We start from the raw sequence: 18,666 nt of genomic DNA, 5'->3' as shown, positions 1-18,666 counted from the left end.
CTGCCTCAAAATGGTAGAAGTGCTGGTGGAGGGTTAGCTGGGGATGTTATATGCGATGCAGGTAGGCTTTAGCGTTAGAATTCTTTCATAAGACACAGGCCCAAAATACTTGTATTTATTGGGCTTTTTTTTAACTTCCTATGCCATAGAACCAAGAATTGAAAGTTGTTAAAAAACTATATGTCTAACTTAAAAACACCAGCAAATGATTAGAAGCTGTGGGCATCTGATGCAACACAATTGAGCTGAGGGGACTTAATGAGTTACTGATTAGAGCTTAATTTCTGTAGCTCATTCTTAGCCTGCACCAGTCATGATATAAACCACGGTTGCTTAATTCTCCTTCACTGTGATTTAAGCTAATACTCTCTTCTTCCTTTGGAGTGAACTGAGAGCCTGTTACCATGACTCAGCTGTTGAGTCCATCAGCTGAGTGTGACCCTGTCCCAGGCCCCAGCATAGTGGGTGCCTCTGTGCTGTGTGTGCTGTCCAAGGCACCCTGGCTGGCAGTGCCTGTACATACCCATTTGTGTGTGTGTGCCTGTGTGCACTTTAGTTTATATCAATGCAAAGTTTTGATTCTGTATCATTGTGAAGTAGTTGTGGTTGAGTTTCTTCTCAAGGAGCTTTCCGAGGAAAAGCACTTTGTCATTTTCCATTTTGGAGTTTGTGTTATAAATCATCTTTTGACTGGTTTCTCCTTTGTGGTTCCTGTCTGAAATTTTAGTCCAATCATATACTTTAAGAATCATCTCAAAATGGTTTTCTTTATCCTCTGGAAATTCAATTCTTAGATCCCTCAAGGTCAGTAACACTGTTAACCTATTAACAACCAGCCTTCGACAAGAATCTGGAAATAGTTTGAGCTATTCCAACTTGACTGTATACAGGCTGATTTTATTTTGTATTTATTTTTAAAACAGTTAGCAGAAGTCTGGAAAAAAATGATGCATTAGTAAAAATGGTTCACTGTAATTACACTTAACTCTTCTATAATTTTATCAGTGATTACATAAGATAATCTCTCTAGGACATTTTATTTATTTGGAAGCCTAAGAAAACCATGTAGTGGATGTTTATTTTCTAACATTAGGAACTGATTCATCATAACCCTACATTTTGGGTTCACTGCATTATTAAAATGGAGTTGAATTAAAACATATTTTTCTTTTCTTACCATAGTGTACTTTTTCGTCCAAAACATCCATTTTTCCTCTTTTCTTATTTTAAACTCTTGTTTCCAGAAGAAGAAGAAGGAAAATGGACAATTCTTTATTTATTCCTAGACTTTAAAGATTAATATTTCTTTGTGAGACCTTTTCTCTCTGTAATGTCCTTGAAACATCACTAAATATTTGAAGCTGGTGGATATGATTCGGAGAAAGAAGTACAGTTGTTTAATCAAAAATTTTAAATTTTTAAAGTAAAGGAAAAAAAATCTTTCAAAATCGTGTCTATATTTTCTCTTGCTATGTAAGGAAATCCCTTATGATTCTGGCATCTGTGGAAGAGGAGGAAGCTACATAATACTGTTTTTAATAGATTTTGTCAGTACTTTGTCCTACTTTTCACTTTTCCCCTTTTAGAAACACAGACCAAATGAGAGTTTTTTAGTAACTGCATGTAGTAAGTCCATACTGTTTTTCTGTTTGTTTGTGGGTTGTTTTTATTTTCTCTCCACCTTCGTCTCTTCATGAAGTGAGAAAAAAGATCTAGTTCTGTCCTATATTTTCCATTTGATAAATCTGAAATGCACCTTGCTGCAGTAGTCTGATCATCTAAGGAACAGTAGCTGCATTTCCACAACATTTTATCTCTGCACAGCCTACCAGAATGCTGCCATTTTTTTAACTCAGGGCAATTATCTTGGGTTTGGGAAGGGGAAATATCCTAATAGGTGTTTTCTGGTCTGTTCTAATCAATTTATGCTTTTGCTTTTTAATCATAGGTCTCTGTGCTCGAGAGGCAGATATTTGACTTCCTTGGTTATCAGTGGGCACCCATCCTGGCAAATTTTATACACATTATTATAGTCATACTTGGCTTATTTGGAACCATCCAGTATAGACCTCGTTACATAACAGGAGTGAGTATTTAATTTTATTTACTTATTTTGATGTGCATGTAAAAACAAAAAAGTGTTCCAAAAGCTATTGCTTATAAATCAAATAGAAATCTTATCTTGATTTAACTTTCTTCTGTAATATTTTACATTTACTTATAAAGCTTTTGAGATACCTGCAATAAAGTGGTAACAACCTACACAAGTTGAAAGTCAGCATGATCACAAACTACATGACAATATGAACTCTCAAGAAGTGAGGTCAGTTTAAAGAATTATAGCATCCTCAGAATTACAGGGATTTAGAGGTAGAATAAATGCTAGCCATAACTTTCCTAGATAAACTGGTCCTCCCAACAGATCCATGATTTATTATAATTACTCATTATTGTTATCAACCATCATTGCTGCAGTGCCTGTTATGTATATCCCTCCGAGAAATTATAGTCCAAGTTGAAAATAAAGTACGAGAATATGGTAAGGAATGCAGGTTTAATGGTTACGGTCTGAGGGCTCCAGAACGAAAGTAAGGATTTTGACCTTTATATTTTTAATCAATTTTTTTTCCTTGTTCAGCTACCCCTTATACACAGACTCAGTATTGCGGTACTCTCTAGTCCAATATAGTATTAATGAAACCCTCATTTCACACTCTGGGTTTGGTTTTTTTTCCCCATTTGTAGCTCTATAAAGACAGAATAAAAAATCTGAAAGCCGTTGTTCATAACACCTTTTGTTAGAAATAAATTTGCATGACAATATTTCTGTCAAAATTGACTGCTAATTCAGTTAAAGCTTGTATACTTTTCAGAGACAGACAGCAGTCAAAAAGATTTGCCCGTGCACAACCATATTCTCATGTCAAATGAAAATAACTGCACTGAATCTGTACCTGCAGAATCTGTTTCCTCTTACACTGTTCCCTCATATACCAGTAATCACTCAGGAGATAGAAAAGTTTTGCTTATACCCCTGTGCTACCATCCATATTGCAGTAGTGTGATGCTAACAATAATACATTAACATTTATGTTTGTGTTTCTATCTCTGTGATTTCCTATACGCGGAAAATGTGTGTCCACATGTATAATGTCTCTATGCATGCACACAATTTACTCTATTCCAAACCATATATTATCAACATTGAAAGCCTTCAGTAGTTAGCGACAACTCTGGGAGTCACGTGAATGTGAACTGAAGTTTTCTTCTTCCATTTCTAGTGCTTTTACTAATACAAAAGGCTTGAAAATAAACCCCCAAAATTCAAGCAAGTGTCAGTTAAATGAAAAGAGTAAAAAATTCCATCCCAAGACTATTCCAAAGCATAAAAACAAGCATGAGCATAAAATGCTTAGCTGAGCTAAACAAAAAAGCTAGATTTAAATGGCCTTTTCAACAGAGGTACAGAAAATTACCTGATACAATTATGAGTGCATTGTGAATGGTGAGGAATACCAGTCTTATAAATAGGTACCATTCACTTGAGTTTCTGGATGATACTGTTTGTGCCACACCATCCTACTAATTTTCACACATATCTTTTCTTAGAGCTCCCCCTCACCCTCACTGTGTATCCCATCTGGCTTTGTGAGTTTGCCTTCCTGATTCCTCTCACTGGACTGGATAGAATCAATCTAAGATCAAATTGTTTGTCTTGCTCAGATTTTATAATAGGCACCTGAATCTGCCATTTATCGTAGACTGCTTAGATAAGGAAACAATGGTGAAAGTTTGATCCTTCATTTAGTTGGATCAACAAAGGAGTGCTGTGATTTTTTCATTTCTACTGCTGCTCTCTTTGGACAGTATCTAAAGTCAGGAAGAGGGAAATGGTACTGGTCACTAGAGGGAGAGGTAAGGGAACTGCATCCTTTCTTCAGTTCTACTGGGTCCAGAATAGGCACCTTGCTGAAGCTGGGCAAAACTCAGTGGTGTCATCTGACACCAGGAGTGAAGTTATGAGTTCAAAGGCAAGAAGAAAGACAACAGCCTATAAGCCTGCAAGAATGTAGCTATGAGGTTTTCAGGTGAATGGATGTAAATACTCAGACTTCAATAGATTCTGCAAGGGTCAATCTATCTTGAGTGGATCCTATAGGACCCTTAATCCACAGTCACATTAGTACCTCAAGTATAGTTTGCTTCAACAAGACTACAATAAATTTCCTTTTACTGTGCATGCTTCATAAAGGGTATCACAGAAAAGTTTTCCAGAGGTTGTGAACCATAGGTTAAAGAGAGCAAGGGAGGTTTTAAGGTGAGATTTAAAGAAATGATTCAGTGGCTTAGGGAGAAGAGGAAATAAGTTTTAGACAGATAGGACACCACAAATGAAAGTGTGTCCTTGAACTTGCAAGAGTTACAGGGAAATTTAGAAGTGGATGAGGGGAACAGGTGACTGTGTGGTTTCAGGCCTTGGAAAATAGTTCAAATTACATGGGATGCAGGAGTTGTGGTGACAAAGAGGACAGGAAATTGGAGTTTAATATCATCAGAGGGGTTAATCTTAATATAGGTTCGGCAAGAACACATTCATTTTTGCTTGTAAACCTAAACCATTAACCAATAAGTGAGCAATTGATGCAGGAGGTGAAACATCTGTTCTGAGGGTGGGAATGAGTGTCTTTTCAAAAGATAATAATTAAGCAAGCCATTTTTTTGTGAAAGCAATAATGATAAAAGGACTGTTTAACAGCACTATGCTGGAACAGAGAATAAGGATTTCAGCAGGAGCAAAGGTTAGCCAGTGTAATGACTGAGATGTAAATGTGTTTTTTAGCAATGCTATCATAGGATCCATCAATGCAAATGCCTGAGAGGTAATACCAATGCAAATTATTAAGGGTTCTGGAAAGAAGCAATGTTCTTCACCTGGGTAGGGCTCTGCCTGGAGGCTCAGTTTCTCCCCATTCCTTCTATAGAGGGATTCCAGGTATGCTGATATACTCAGTACATATTCCTCACTCTGCTATGGATTGTTAGTTGCCTGACTAATCTAGTGACCTTCTACAGTGGAGTAACTACATCAGTAGACAAGGGAAGAGCCATGGATGTAATCTATCTAGACTTCTGTAAGGCCTTTGATGTAGTCCCCCACAATATTCTGGCTGCTAAATTGGAGAGAGATGGGTTTGACAGATGGACTGTTAGATGGATAAGGAAGCAGCTGGATGGCTGCATCCAAATAGATATACTCAGTGGCTCAATGTCCAAGTGGAAACCAGTAGTGAGTGGTGTCCCTCAAGGGTCAGTACTGGGACTGATAGTATTTAATATCTTCATCAATGACGTAGACAGTGGGATTGAGTGCACCCTCAGCAAGTTTGCAAAACAACATCTAGCTGAGTGGTGTGGTTGACACACCTGATGGATGGGATGCCATCCAGAGGGACCTTGACAACCTTGAGGAGTGGGCCCATATGAACCTTGTGAAGTTCCATAAGGCCAAGTGCAAGGTCCTGCACCTAGGTGGGGGCAACCCCCAGTATCAGTAAAGGCTGGGGGATGAAGGGATTGAGAGCTGCCCTGCAAAGAAGGACTTGGGGGTACTGGTGGATGAAAAATTGGACATGAGACAGCAATGTCTACTTGCAGCCCAAAAAGCCAACAAAAGCTGAAGTACTGCATGCAGCTCTGAGGCCCACAGTACAAGAAGGACATGGACCTGTTGGAGCTGGTCCAGAGGAGGGCCACAAAAATGATCAGAGGGATGGAACACCTCTCCTATGAAGAAAGGCTGAGAGTTGGGGTTGTTCAGCCTGGAGAAGAGAAGGCTCCAGGGACACCTTATTGGGGCCTTTCAATATCTAAAGGGGATTTATAAGAAAGATGGAGAAAGACTTTTTACCAGGGCCTGTAGTGACAGGACAAGGGGCAATAGTTTTAAGGTGAAAGAGGGTAGGTTTAGACTGAACATAAGGAAGAAAAATTTTACAATGAGGATGGTGAGACACTGGAACAGGTTGCCCAGAGAAGTTGTGATGCCCTGTGCTTGGAAGTATTCAAGATCAGGTTGGATGGGGCTTTAAGAAACGTGATCTATTGAAAGATATCCCTGCCCATCGCAGGGGTGTTGGATTAAATGATCTTTAAAGGTCCCTTCCAACCAAACCATTCTGTTATTCTATGATTCTTCGAAAGAAAAAGAGTAAGGAAATGCTGCTGAATGAACGGATGTTTTCTGGTTCCTGCATTATGAAAAACCTTGGCAATCTTATTCTACTGTTCTCTTAACATTTCTAGAAAACATTCTCAGAATATATAAGGAGGATAAAAAGTCCCATTTGTGCTTAATGTCATTCTCTTCTCCAAACAGAGGAATCCACCTGACAGGTTAAGCCCACTTTATGGTTCTCCGGTGCTACAGAGGTAGCACTGTAAAATTAAGTACTTTGTTTCTTCACTACCATGGGAATAAGATAAAGGAATATCTAGTGGAGCTTGACAGTGACATAAACAGGTAGAGAAGAACTTTGAAGTGAATTATGAAATATAAAAATTTGAGGACAGTCATGTCTGGGAGCTAGATTCCACTGTAATTTCCACAGCTTATTTGTACCTTCTAGACCTGTTCTATTTAGTTCTTCTAGAATTAGTTCCAATAAAGAGAGAATTTTTGTACAATTCTGTAGGTTTTACTGAGCAATGTTATAGACAAAGCAAGAGTGATAAAGTGAAAAAGCATTTGCACTGAAGAATAAATTCTCCTGCCTTGAGCATAAAGTGAAGATCCAATACCAATAAGAGAGAAAACTTTTAATCCAGAAACAATTACCTTGTTTCAGACCTGTGATAGTAGGAGATTGTAGAAATTGTTTTCTCATAATGACATTGCACAGTTCAAGCGGACTTTGGTGTGTGTGAAGCAAAATTATGCAATGGACAACAATGTTTCTAACATTTTCACGGGGATTAGTTTATTCTGTTCCAGTATTTTCTCCTCTTGACATAATGGTAACACCCCCTAATACTAGTGAACATAATAGGGACTCATACAGAACACAATATACTAGCAGAAGAGAAAAAGGATCTCAGTTTGACACAAAGCAAATTTTCAACCTTTAAGAGCAAAAAGAATCTTGTACAAGATAATACCTGGTCACATTAAGTCTGGGAGAAAAGGATAGATTATTACTGGTACATTACTTAACACGTAATTGCTGATATATATTAAAAAAGAGAAAGAGGCAATTACCTTATGTCTGAGCTTCCTGTAGCATCATCAGTCTGCCAAACCATTAGGCCCCAGAGAGTATAACTGAGTTAATCTATGTCTTTTTAAAGATACATTGTCAATGGCTTCAACACCCCTAGTGGGATCTACTTAATGCCTTACATGACAAGTAGCCCTGAGTCTACCTGGTCTGTTTTGGAGTATTTCAGTTGTATATTGCATTTTAGTATCTTCCATGTTTTTTAAATGTTTAAAGTAGTACATGAAAGCGTGCAGCAGTTTGTCATATGTACATACCAGGATACTATCAAACAACACAAATGATGCCATAGAAAACTGTAAGGCCAAGAACAACAGGGAATCTGCAGTTCTAGAGCCATGCTGTTTGAGCTACTTTTTTCAATTTTAAAGACAGGCTTCATATAGTTAATGATTTGGCCAGAATTTTTGGTGACAAAACGTTTCAGGAGACCTTTTTTCTAAATCTTGTAAGAACCAGTTTTCAGTTCTTCTTCCTGATTAAACAGTTAGTTATAGTAAAAGAAAAGGATTCTTATGCTTAACATTTTTTAATAACTGAGTTCTTCTGAGATTAATTTACCTTATTGATCTAATCTGATTTATTTTCCAGATACTTGGTTTATTTAAAATAAGAAAGTGCATGTACTCAAGCTCACTACGGGAATTATTAAAAATATATTTTACTTCTGCTTTCTTTATAGCTGTTGGGAAAAAAATATATATAAACCCATTTAATAAAGAGGAGGATGGAATTAAATGGAATGGTTGTACATTCTGGTCAGCCTGCAAGACACAAAGCTCTTGAAGTCTATGAAGTCAGACTCCTACCGGAGACTACTGTCTATAAAGGAGTTTCTCAGGAAGTACTTTTGTCTCCATTCTGGGACAAATCAGTCAGTGCTTCACCTTAATTTTACTTACATGATGATTTACTGTGTTGCAACTAAAATGTAGACATTTATTTACAGGAGGCTTATAGTCACACAAACTACTTCTATGCTTTACACCCCTTTTCTGAGCAAATGATAATTTGGGGATATAAGCAATAATCTTCTGCATAATCATTTTGAGCTAATGCCCGATAATGCTATAAATACAATTAAGTAAATAAAGACCTTGAACATTTTAGTAGCAGCTTTGTCTGTTGGCTGTCACAGGAGACTGTGAATCAGGATACTGATTGTGTTTCAAAATGTGCCATTGGCAAGATGTTTTGTTTGCTAACACGTCGTTCAAGTACACATAATGTTATTCCTCAGTTTGTTCCTTGATTCAGTATTTTGCCATGGATAATAATGAATGTGAATGTTTATTCTGTAGTTCATATCTATGCTCTTTCAATGTATTGAGTTACCGAATACAGTATTGCTAATACGCAACATAGATTTCTGGTAATTTTAATGGTAAATTAAGCAACAAAATAGTTAGTTATATAAATGAATAGATATTATATCTACTTATTTTTCAAAGAAGACCAGCCTCTTAAACTTGCATTTCTGGCACAAGTGCGTTTGAAAAAACAGAATTTCTTTTCTGCAAATAGCACTAATATCAGCAACAGAATGATTATTTTTGTAGGACTTTCTGTCACTATATTTACTAAATTCTTTGCTGAATGTGAACCAGAAAGCAAGCTGAACAAGACTGAAGTAAATCCACTTAAAATTGGAAATGATACTTGTAGGAAACATTTTTCATTATCCATGCTGTTCTCAGTGTAAAATTTCCGGGATTTATTGGTTTCAGTCAGGTTGAAAATATCATGATGCAAGCTGATTTGTATTTTAGTAGTTACAGGCCAGATCAAAACCAGGAAGTGTATGACCACAGAGGCTGTATTTCCATGTTACTAGAAAAATCTGTGTCAGTAAAAACTTACGTAATGGCTAAAAAATCAGAGGTAATCCAAATGTATATATACCCACTGGAAAAGTTAAAACAGAACAAAAAAGAGAGGTGTCTCAATGACAAACAATAAAAAAGAATCTTGACAGCATAGTAATTTCCCCAAAGAGTAGAATTCCAGAAATTAAGCACTATATAGTGAGTGTGTGTCTTAAACATGGAGGACAGAATTTTATTTGGGAAGTGCATGGGTATAAAGAAGTTCTTACACTTGGGGAAGAAATAAGTGAAGATACTCATCCAGTAGTTTCAAGTCACAGTGATATAAGCACAGTACCATTACATTTTCAATCAGAAAGATCAAGAAGATTCAAAAAATACAAACTATACAAGATGAAGGTGATGGTAGCATCCCACAAAGTGGTCATTATGGAAAGCTCTGTCTGCACCTAAATAAAACAGATGCTCAGTCAGGCCAAACTTTAACAAAATAGTTCATCAATGCTTATTAATTTTATTCTTGGGGGTGTTGATTAAAAATTAGTCACAGAGAAAGTTTGCCTTCAATTGAAAGGAAATCAGATGATTTTGGTAAAACACAATTATATCTGACTCATCAAATAATAGTTACTACAATATTAGTGGTCACTGTGCCTCAGGAAATATCAAGAAGCAAACCTTTGTTACTAATCCTCATCTTGGTGAAAAATGGAGAATAAAATCTTGATCATAGTTTAGGATCCCCAGATACTCCCAAATTAAAAAGGAGACAAAGCAAAGGAGAAACAGCACACTTACTTGGTTCCTTAGTAGAGACGGTCAACTAAAATAAGCATCTCTGTGAGAGTTTGTGTCTGAGGAAGTAAATTAAATTACTAAAATGATAATACAGCATAGGATTGTATAGGAGTAAGAAAAAGCTTTGAAGAGCAAAGTGCATGACCAAGAGTATAAGGACAAATAAAAAAGTACAGAATATAAACAGAAAACTTAAAACGTCACTGGTAAACCTTCAAAATGAGTATTACAGAGCCATTTTTGGGACACTCCAGTAAAGCTCCAAATCATACCATGAATTAAGACTATTACAGTGCTGGAGAATCCACCTCAACCCTGAATTAACCCCAAGTTTCATTCATGGTTTCATTTTCATTATGCCAGATAAATCGATGCTAAATGAAGCACTGGTATTTTATGGTATAGTAATTACTGCATAGGGGCACTTTCATGAAATGCTTTCCGTGCCATGAATAGCAACATGAATTCTCCTTAGCACTTTCCATGATAAGTATTCAATATCATTAACATTCTTTTCATTACAGAATTTGTACTAAATAGTTTGCTTGAGTGATGTTTGCTGTTTGTTGAAGCTCACCTTCTGAAAAAGTTCCTTTGTCCTGGTCGCCTTTTCAGCAATCCTCTTTCAAATCTCTTCAGTGTTTTCTGAAATACCTCCATGTTCAGAAATACCTGGAGCAAGAGCATGTTGTTACAACTTTTTCTCTTAAAAATTCTTATAAAAGATTACTGATAACAATTTGGATGTCATAGAAGTGTAGAGATTGGGATTCTTTTTGTAGTCTGTCCTTTCATTACTGGATGATACCTCCATAAGAATGACCTTTGTAAACTTTGCTGACTGCCATTTTATTGGAGAGTTTTGCTCACTTCTGGCAGATGCTGTGAAAAATCAGTAGGGATGTAAGTAGAAGACTGCCCTTTGGACTTTAAACAACATTTGCTGAAAGGGATTTCAATTCACAGGGAGGTATGCTGTTTAACAGAGTGATTTCGCTGCTGTTGTGTTAAAAGAATAGATTTTAGTATGTTGTGGATTTAAATGTACTTTCATCTATATTTAAAAGGACAGCCTCAGCAGTTTACTTTTGAAACTGAATCTAGCCTTCTTTATGGTAGGGGTGGGAATGTGAAGTGAGTAGAAGTTAGTGAATAGCTAGCTGGTCAGTGTCATAGCTGTAGCAGTTCAATTAATCCAAATTTTGAGTCTAATGCCTTGCACACATACAGAAATTGAACAAAGAAAAGCTTAAGTATTCCAATGGTCAAAAAAGTCATTCTTTCATAGAATCATAGAATGCTTTGGGTTGGAAGGGACCTTTAGAGGTCATCTAGCCCAACCCCCCTGCAGTGAGCAGGGACAGCTTTAACCAGATCAGGTTGCTCAGAGCCCCATCCAACCTGACCTTGAATGTTGCCAGGGATGGGGCCTCCACTACCTCTCTGGGCAACCTGTTCCAGTGCTTCACCACCCTCATTGTAAAAAATTTCTTTCTTATATCCAGTCTAAATCTATTCTTCTTTAGTTTAAATATGTTATTCCTTGTTCTGTCACAACAGGCCTTATTAAAAAGATTCTCCCCATCTTTCTTGTAGGCACCCTTTAAGTATTGGAAAGTTGCAATAAGGTCTCCTCGCAGTCTTCTCTTCTCTAGGCTGAACAATCTCAACTGTCTCAGCCTGGCCTCATAGGAGAGCTGCTCCAGCCCTCAGATCATTTTGGTGGCTCTCTTCTGGACCCACTCCAGCAGGTCCATATCCTTCTTGTGCTGAGGGCCCCAGAGCTGGACGCAGTACTCCAGGTGAGGTCTTACCAGAGCAGAGGGGCAGAGTCACCTCCCTCGACCTGCTGGCCACGCTTCTTTTGATGCAACCCAGGATACGGTTGACTTTCTGGGCTGCAAGCGCACATTGCCGGCTCATGTCCAGCTTTTCATCCACCAGTACCCCCAAGTCCTTCTCCGCAGGAATGCTCTCAATCTCTTCATCCCCCAGCCTGTACTGATACCGGGGGTTGCCCTGTCCCAGGTGCAGGACCTTGCACTTGGCCTTATTGAACCTCATGAGGTTCACACAGGCCCATCTCTCCAGCTTGTCCAGGTCCCTCTGGATGACATCTCGTCCTCCAGGTGTGTCAACGGCACCACTCAGCTTGGTGTCATCTGCAAACTTGCTGCGGGTGCACTCGATCCCACTGTCTATGTCATTGGTGAAGGTGTTAAATAGCACCGGTCCCAGTACGGACCCCTGAGGGACCCCACTTGTCACCGGTCTCCATGTGGACATTGAGCCATTGACCACGACCCTCTGGATGCGACCATCCAGCCAATTCCTTATCCATCGAACAGTCCAGCCATCAAACCCATATCTCTCCAATTTAGAGAGAAGGATGTTGTGGGGGACTGTGTCAAACACTTTACAGAAATCCAAGTAGATGACATCCATTGCTTTTCCCTTGTCCACTGATGCAGTTACTCCTTCATAGAAAGCCACTAGGTTGGTCAGGCAGGACTTGCCCTTGGTGAATCCGTGCTGGCTGTCTCGAATGACCTCTCTGTCCTCCATGTGCTTGAGCATATCTTCTAGGAGGCTCTGTTCCATGATCTTCCCAGGCACAGAGGTGAGGCTGACAGGTCGATAGTTCCCAGGGTCCTCCTTTCTTCCCTTTTTAAAAATGGGCACAACATTCCCCTTTTTCCAGTCAGCAGGGACTTCACCGGACTGCCATGACTTCTCAAATATCATGGAGAGTGGCTTGGCATCTACATCAGCCAATTCCCTCAGGACTCTGGGATGCATCTCATCAGGTCCCATAGACTTGTGTACATTGATGTTCTTCAGGTGGTCTCGAACCTGATCTTCCCTTACAGTGGGAGGGGCTTTACCCCCCTGCTCCCCATCTTTTGGTCCATCGATTTGGGTGGGGTGAGGAGAGAAGTTGCCGGTGAAGACTGGGGCAAAGAAGTTGTTGAGTACCTCAGCCTTCTCCTCGTCTGTTGATACAAGTTCACCTTTCTTGTTCATCAAGGGGGGTATGTTTTCTTTAACCTTCCTTTTCTGGTTGATATACCTGTAGAAGCCCTTCTTGTTATTCCTTACATCCCTTGCCAAATTCAGCTCCATCCTCGCCTTGGCCTTCCTGACCTCCTCCCTACATAACCGGGCCGTTTCCCTGTATCCCCCCAGGACACCTGTCCCTGCTTCCACTGCCTGTGCAGTTCCCTCTTACTCTTTAGTTTGACCAGCAGGTCTCGATTCAGCCATGCTTTCGACCTGCTCGTGGCTATTCTTCAGGGACAGCTCTTCACACTGTATTGATTTCTTTACGTAGAGGGCAATGCCTCCACCCCTCCTTCCTCGCCTGTCCCTTCTGAACAGCCTGTAGCCATCAATAGCCACATTCCAGTCGTGGGATTCGTCCCACCAAGTTTCGGTTATGGCAATCAGGTCATAGCTTTCTAGTAGCACAGCAGCTTCCAGCTCCTCCTGTTTGTTCCCCATGCTGTGTGCGTTCATGTAGAGGCATTTCATCTGGGCTGTTGGCCATGTCACCTTCTTAGTGGAAAATCCCTTATTTCCCTCGAGGTGTTTCACGAAGGTTTCCTTGTGAGCTCTAACTATCTCAGGAGCCCCCAGCTCATCTCTGCCAGACTTCAACTGTGCTGCAGCGTCCCCATCATGCCTCTGTGCAACAGGTTGAGGGCTCACAGCAGCACCCTGTCCTTCTAACCACTGCGTACCATCCCACAGCTTGTCACAGGCAAGCCTGGTACATTCCCCCTCCCCCTTCACATCTAGTTTAAAGCCCTGTCAATGAGCCCCGCAAGCTCCTGTGCAAAGACCCTCTTTCCTCTTTGAGAAAGGAGGCTCCCATTTGTTGCCAGCAAGCCTGGTGCCATGTAGGCCGTCCCATTGTCGAAGAACCCAAAGTTGTGATGGTGGCACCAGCCTCGGAGCCATGTGTTAAGAGATTGGATCCGCCTGTTCCTACCAATGTCACCTCCCACAACTGGAAGGAGGGAGGAAAAGGTGACCTGTGCCCCTGATTCCCTCACTAAGCGTCCCAAGGCCCTGAAGTCTCTTTTAATCACCCTTGGGCTATGCACTGCAACTTCGTCACCACCCACGTGGAAGAGCAGTAAGGGGTAGTAGTCCGAGGGCCGTACCAGGCTGGGAAGTCTCCTGGTGATATCTCTGACCCAGGCTTCTGGCAGGGAGCAGACTTCCCTATGAGGAGGGTCCACCCGGCATATTGGACCCTCCGTTCCCCTCAGGAGGGAGTATCCTACAACTATGACCTGTCTTGTCTTCCTTGTTGAGGTGGTAGTAATATGTGGGGTAGGTCTTTGTGGTCTTGGCAACTCTTCGGGTGTAGATGGATCAACGCCCACATGGCCCACTGACTGGTCCTCCACATCTAGAGCCTCATACCTATTGTGCAGAGGCACCTGGGGGGGTCACAGTGGGCAAGGAAAGGGTTTGCTTGCTCCCCCGATTGTGGACTTGTTTCCACTCACCGCTTCCCTCTAAGACCCTGCCTACATCCTGGTGGGGGGAGGATACCGGCTCCCTTTGGTCACAGGCTTTCTGTGGAGGCTGTCCCTGGCCAGGTTTCCAGGAGCTCAGAGCGTGATTCCACCTGTCTATCTCTTGCTCAGCCTCCCTGATGCTCCGCAGCCTGTCTACTTCCTCTTTTAGCTCTGCCACCAAGCCGAGTAGACAATCCACTTGGTCACAGTACACACAGCTCTTTCTTTATGCTTATTGGTTTGTTTATTGATGGAGTATTAAATATCAGTTTAAAACAAATGGTCTGCTTTCTTACCTGATAATCAGTCCAGAAAGCTAGTCTAGGCTTCAATTACACTGGGCTTTTGATTTTTACTTCTCCTTTTAGAAATATATTGATAACTTGCAAGAGATCTCAACAGATCTCAAATTCCTCAGCCCTTGAGATTCAGCTGAGCCTTGGGCAAATATATTGGAGAATCACTTCCAGTATAATATTATACAGAGTGCATCTGTCTTGACTGTATGGAAGTAGATGAAAGAAGGTAGACTACAGTAAATTTCTCTGGCATTTTCTGCCTTTTTTGGCTCTTGAGTTTAAAATTTTCGTATCAATTGAGTCTACACAATTTTTTTTTTTCGTAGAAATTGTCTGAGTAAAGTTTGACTAGTTTCATCTGCTCTCTTCATTGGAACGTATTTAGGTGTGGGGCATTGAGGTACAAAAGGATTAATCTAAAGGAAATTATGAAAAGGAAATTTCTTCTGTGTTCAGAAAACCTGACCCAACTTCTTAAGAAAGTGTAAAATATTCTTTCAAGATTAAAGAGTACCCAGTCTGCCAGCACTAGGGAAGCACAAAGGAAAAAAAAAAAACCAAAACCTGTTGATAGTCAAGACATAAAAAGGAAACGATCCCAGTTAAGATATCCTAAGTCTCCAATTTCTCTAAGTTTTGTATAGGACATTACTTTTTCAAAAGTCCCCTACTGTCAGAAAACAGAGTTCTAAAGAAAAAAAGTGCACCAGACCTCTGGAGTTTCAGTGTAGATAATTGAGAGAGAAGCTGTCAGACTCCAAGAGGCCTTTTAAATAGTAAACATTTTGAAAACACAATAAACTCTTCTCACTTATTTGAGCATGAAATCTATTAAGTTCTTAGAGCCACTGAGTCTTGAAAATTAATTTGGGATGTTTTCAGAAAATATGGTGAAAGACACCCTGGACAAGACACCAGGACAGAGTTTACTTCAACAACAGTTCTGCTTGGAGCTTTGCTTTCTTTTAGATTGAGATGGATCTTCATTAATTTTCAGAGTGTTTTTTAAGTTTTCCATTATAAGAAATCCTTTTAAAGATACTTAGCTAATACTATTTTTTAAAGTGATATCTATGTTGAACTTTAGAAGATGGAAAATTATAATTTGCGTCATATAATGAATTACAGCACTGATTTCCAGGAAATTTTATGCAGAACCTGTGCAGTGCATAAAGCTGCCTGATATTTTTAATGTAAATTCTTAATTAGTAGTTTCAAAACAGCTTTAACTGGTGTAGAATTCAGCTACATTCATCCTTTCCTAATGCTTTTATCCCCTTTCACTGAATCGTATTCACATTTAAAAAGTAGCCATTCAAAATGTCTCTCCCTCATCCATTCCACAGAAAAGGAAGATGGTTTTCCAGGGAGTCTCCACTCAGGAGTACAGTTCCGTGTAGAACTGCTAATAACATATAACGTATTTTCTTTTCATTCAAACCAGAGCGCTCACTAACAGAATCCCTGGAAAGGTGCCAAAATATGAAGTTCCTCTACATTTCATTTTCTCTTTCTTTAGAATAGATCCCCTGGTTTGTCACTGTAATGACGAGTGGGTCTTATTCTACATGGTTTTTGTGTGGTGGTTTTTTTTTTTTTTTTCAGAACAAGCAACCCTTTCTGTTAAAATAATGTCTAATTGGCACTGTGTAGTTGAAATACTGTAAAAAGCATGGAGAATGAATGACTTAGCTGATGATGTTTTTAACAGATACTCAGAGGAAGAGATTAGAAAGAAAATCCATGAGTTTTGCTACCACTACCTAAGCTGCAGTTGAAAGCATTAAAATTCTCTCAAACACCCAATAGGTCTGGCCAGCTAGAGATAATTAAAAATCAAGCAAGGATAAGGTAACGTTTCCACTGCTCTGAGATGACCTCTGTAGTTCAGTGCCAAATATTTCTCTTTATGTAATCAGATTTCCTTGTATTTCCCACAGTTGCTCCTGTACTTGTTACTATGGATTTCCACATTGTTTATTTAGTATTTTTTCTAGGTGGCATATATCAATTACTGCTGGCATTTGCTTGTCTAAGAGGTTATAGCTCTATCTTTTTATCTTGTACGTCTTTACATGTCATACATTCATGGACTATCCGTCCACCTCAGAACTTTTAATGTCTCTGTCCTTGTGTCGCACTACTGCAGTAAGGAAGTACTCCCCCCACTGCTTTACAAAGCGGGAACAGAAACACTAAATGACTGAGACATTTTCTCAGTACCAGAGGAAAGGCTGTGGCAGATCAACATGTGAATCCATTTTTCTCAAGTTACAAGCCAGTGCTTTATCCACTGCATCCTGCAAACACAGAGATGCTCTAAACTCTCTGTAAAGTCTAGGCATAAAGATTGGGATCACAGCTACTTAACAGTGTGGAATACTTCTGTAAGAAAAAACGAATAATAAAACAGTCTTTGGACAGTATCTCTCCCACCAAAGGAAAAGTCTGCTGATGCGTCACGCTGTTTTTGTGATAACTCCTTTGTCAGAGTCCATGGTTGTTACGATGGTGTCTGAGACCCGTAGTTGCACTCCTTCCCAGAAGAGATTAATACATTTTAATTAACAGCTTACATCACAATGAGATAAGCATTAGAAAAGAACAGGAAACATTGCCTCTGGTCCAAACTACCTATCCGAGTCTCACATTCCTCTGCTCTGCTGCCTCTCCTTGCAATAGGCTGCAGGTTCAGAGCTTGTTCTGGAGTACAGTTGCATAATGATGACTCTGTTGCCGCTCCTCTTTCTGTTCCAGCTCCGTCTGTACACCTGTCTATGTCTTCCTCTGTTCTCTTCACTGTGATCCAGCCACTAATCTCTATACGTATGTCTAAAATGGCATTGTACTGCATGTAGCTAAAACAAAGCTGTCCATTTTAAATTCAGTGAAGTCTGAATAACAGTATTTACCAATATGTTGCGCTGAAACCCAGTTTTGTTTTGGCCAACTGATTAAGATTTAGGCAGCCTCAGTCATTCAAGTGAAGCCAACTTTAGTTATAGTTGTTTTATATTTCTGCACAGGATGACCTGCCAGTACCTGGAGTTCATCCTTATCTTTTTTTCCAAGAGTTGTTTCTAAGCAATGTGACTGGTTCTTTTCTGAGTTTCACTGTCACCGTGAGGTTATGCTTAAGGAAGGGTGCATTGAGAATCACACAGAGCTGTACAATCCTATTCATTTGCAAATCACCATTTCCAATTCTGAGAGAAGATGGAGATGATTTTCTTTAGTCATATTCCAAATGTGACTTTTTTTTTGCCTTCCAAACAAGAACCTACATAAAACCTTTCTGTAAATCTCTTGTCACAAATCTCCATTTCAGAACTTCGGAGATGTTTCTCACTTCCCGTCTGTACTTATCTTTTTCAATTTTTAATGTTTTTGTTACGATTTTCAACTCCTGAAGCTCCGCAAGAAAAGGGACACACTACTTTTTTCACGCTTTGCCTGTTGCCCTGAGTACCATTACCAATGAAGATACATTTTCTGAATGACACTGAAAGGCAAGATAAACAATGAGTAGAGCTATAAAATGCACTATTAAATGTGTTCCAAAAGTTCCATTGCTCCCTATTTCTATAATTTAGCTGTCAAGGGCACTACTTATTTGCAGTTTGTTTTTATGGGTTATTGTGTATATTTGGGCATAGATGTTAACGCTACATACATTCGGGTTGGATAAACTTAAGTATAAATAATAAATAAATTTAAAATAATAACGATCATAGTGCATCAGTTTTTTATGTGCTGTGAACTCAGCAGGTATGATTTGAATTTTAAATGCCTCTAAGGACAGAATTTTGCATATCAATATAAATTTTATTTCTAAACAAGTCTAGTACAGTAACATTGTAGTTTTACAAGTAAACACTATGATTCCCTCTATACCAGTTTGAGCTACCAATGGTTCTGCTGCTCAGTTTAGTTCCTAACT

General features: G+C 39.5%; 1 protein-coding gene across 1 annotated transcript in view; it reads left to right on the top strand.

Moving 5' to 3' along the window:
• The window catches only part of NKAIN2 (sodium/potassium transporting ATPase interacting 2), a 548,435-nt gene that overhangs the window by 243,106 nt on the left and 286,663 nt on the right, over nt 1-18,666 (top strand). Inside the window, exon 2 of the mRNA XM_075707629.1 lies at nt 1,949-2,086. Coding sequence (XP_075563744.1) covers nt 1,949-2,086 — 138 coding nt within the window. The remainder of the gene's footprint in view (nt 1-1,948; nt 2,087-18,666) is intronic.

This window comes from Pelecanus crispus, chromosome 3 (genome assembly GCF_030463565.1).
Source record: "Pelecanus crispus isolate bPelCri1 chromosome 3, bPelCri1.pri, whole genome shotgun sequence".
Classification (NCBI taxonomy): Eukaryota; Metazoa; Chordata; class Aves; order Pelecaniformes; family Pelecanidae; genus Pelecanus; species Pelecanus crispus.
This window is presented reverse-complemented; position numbering and strand designations above follow the sequence as displayed.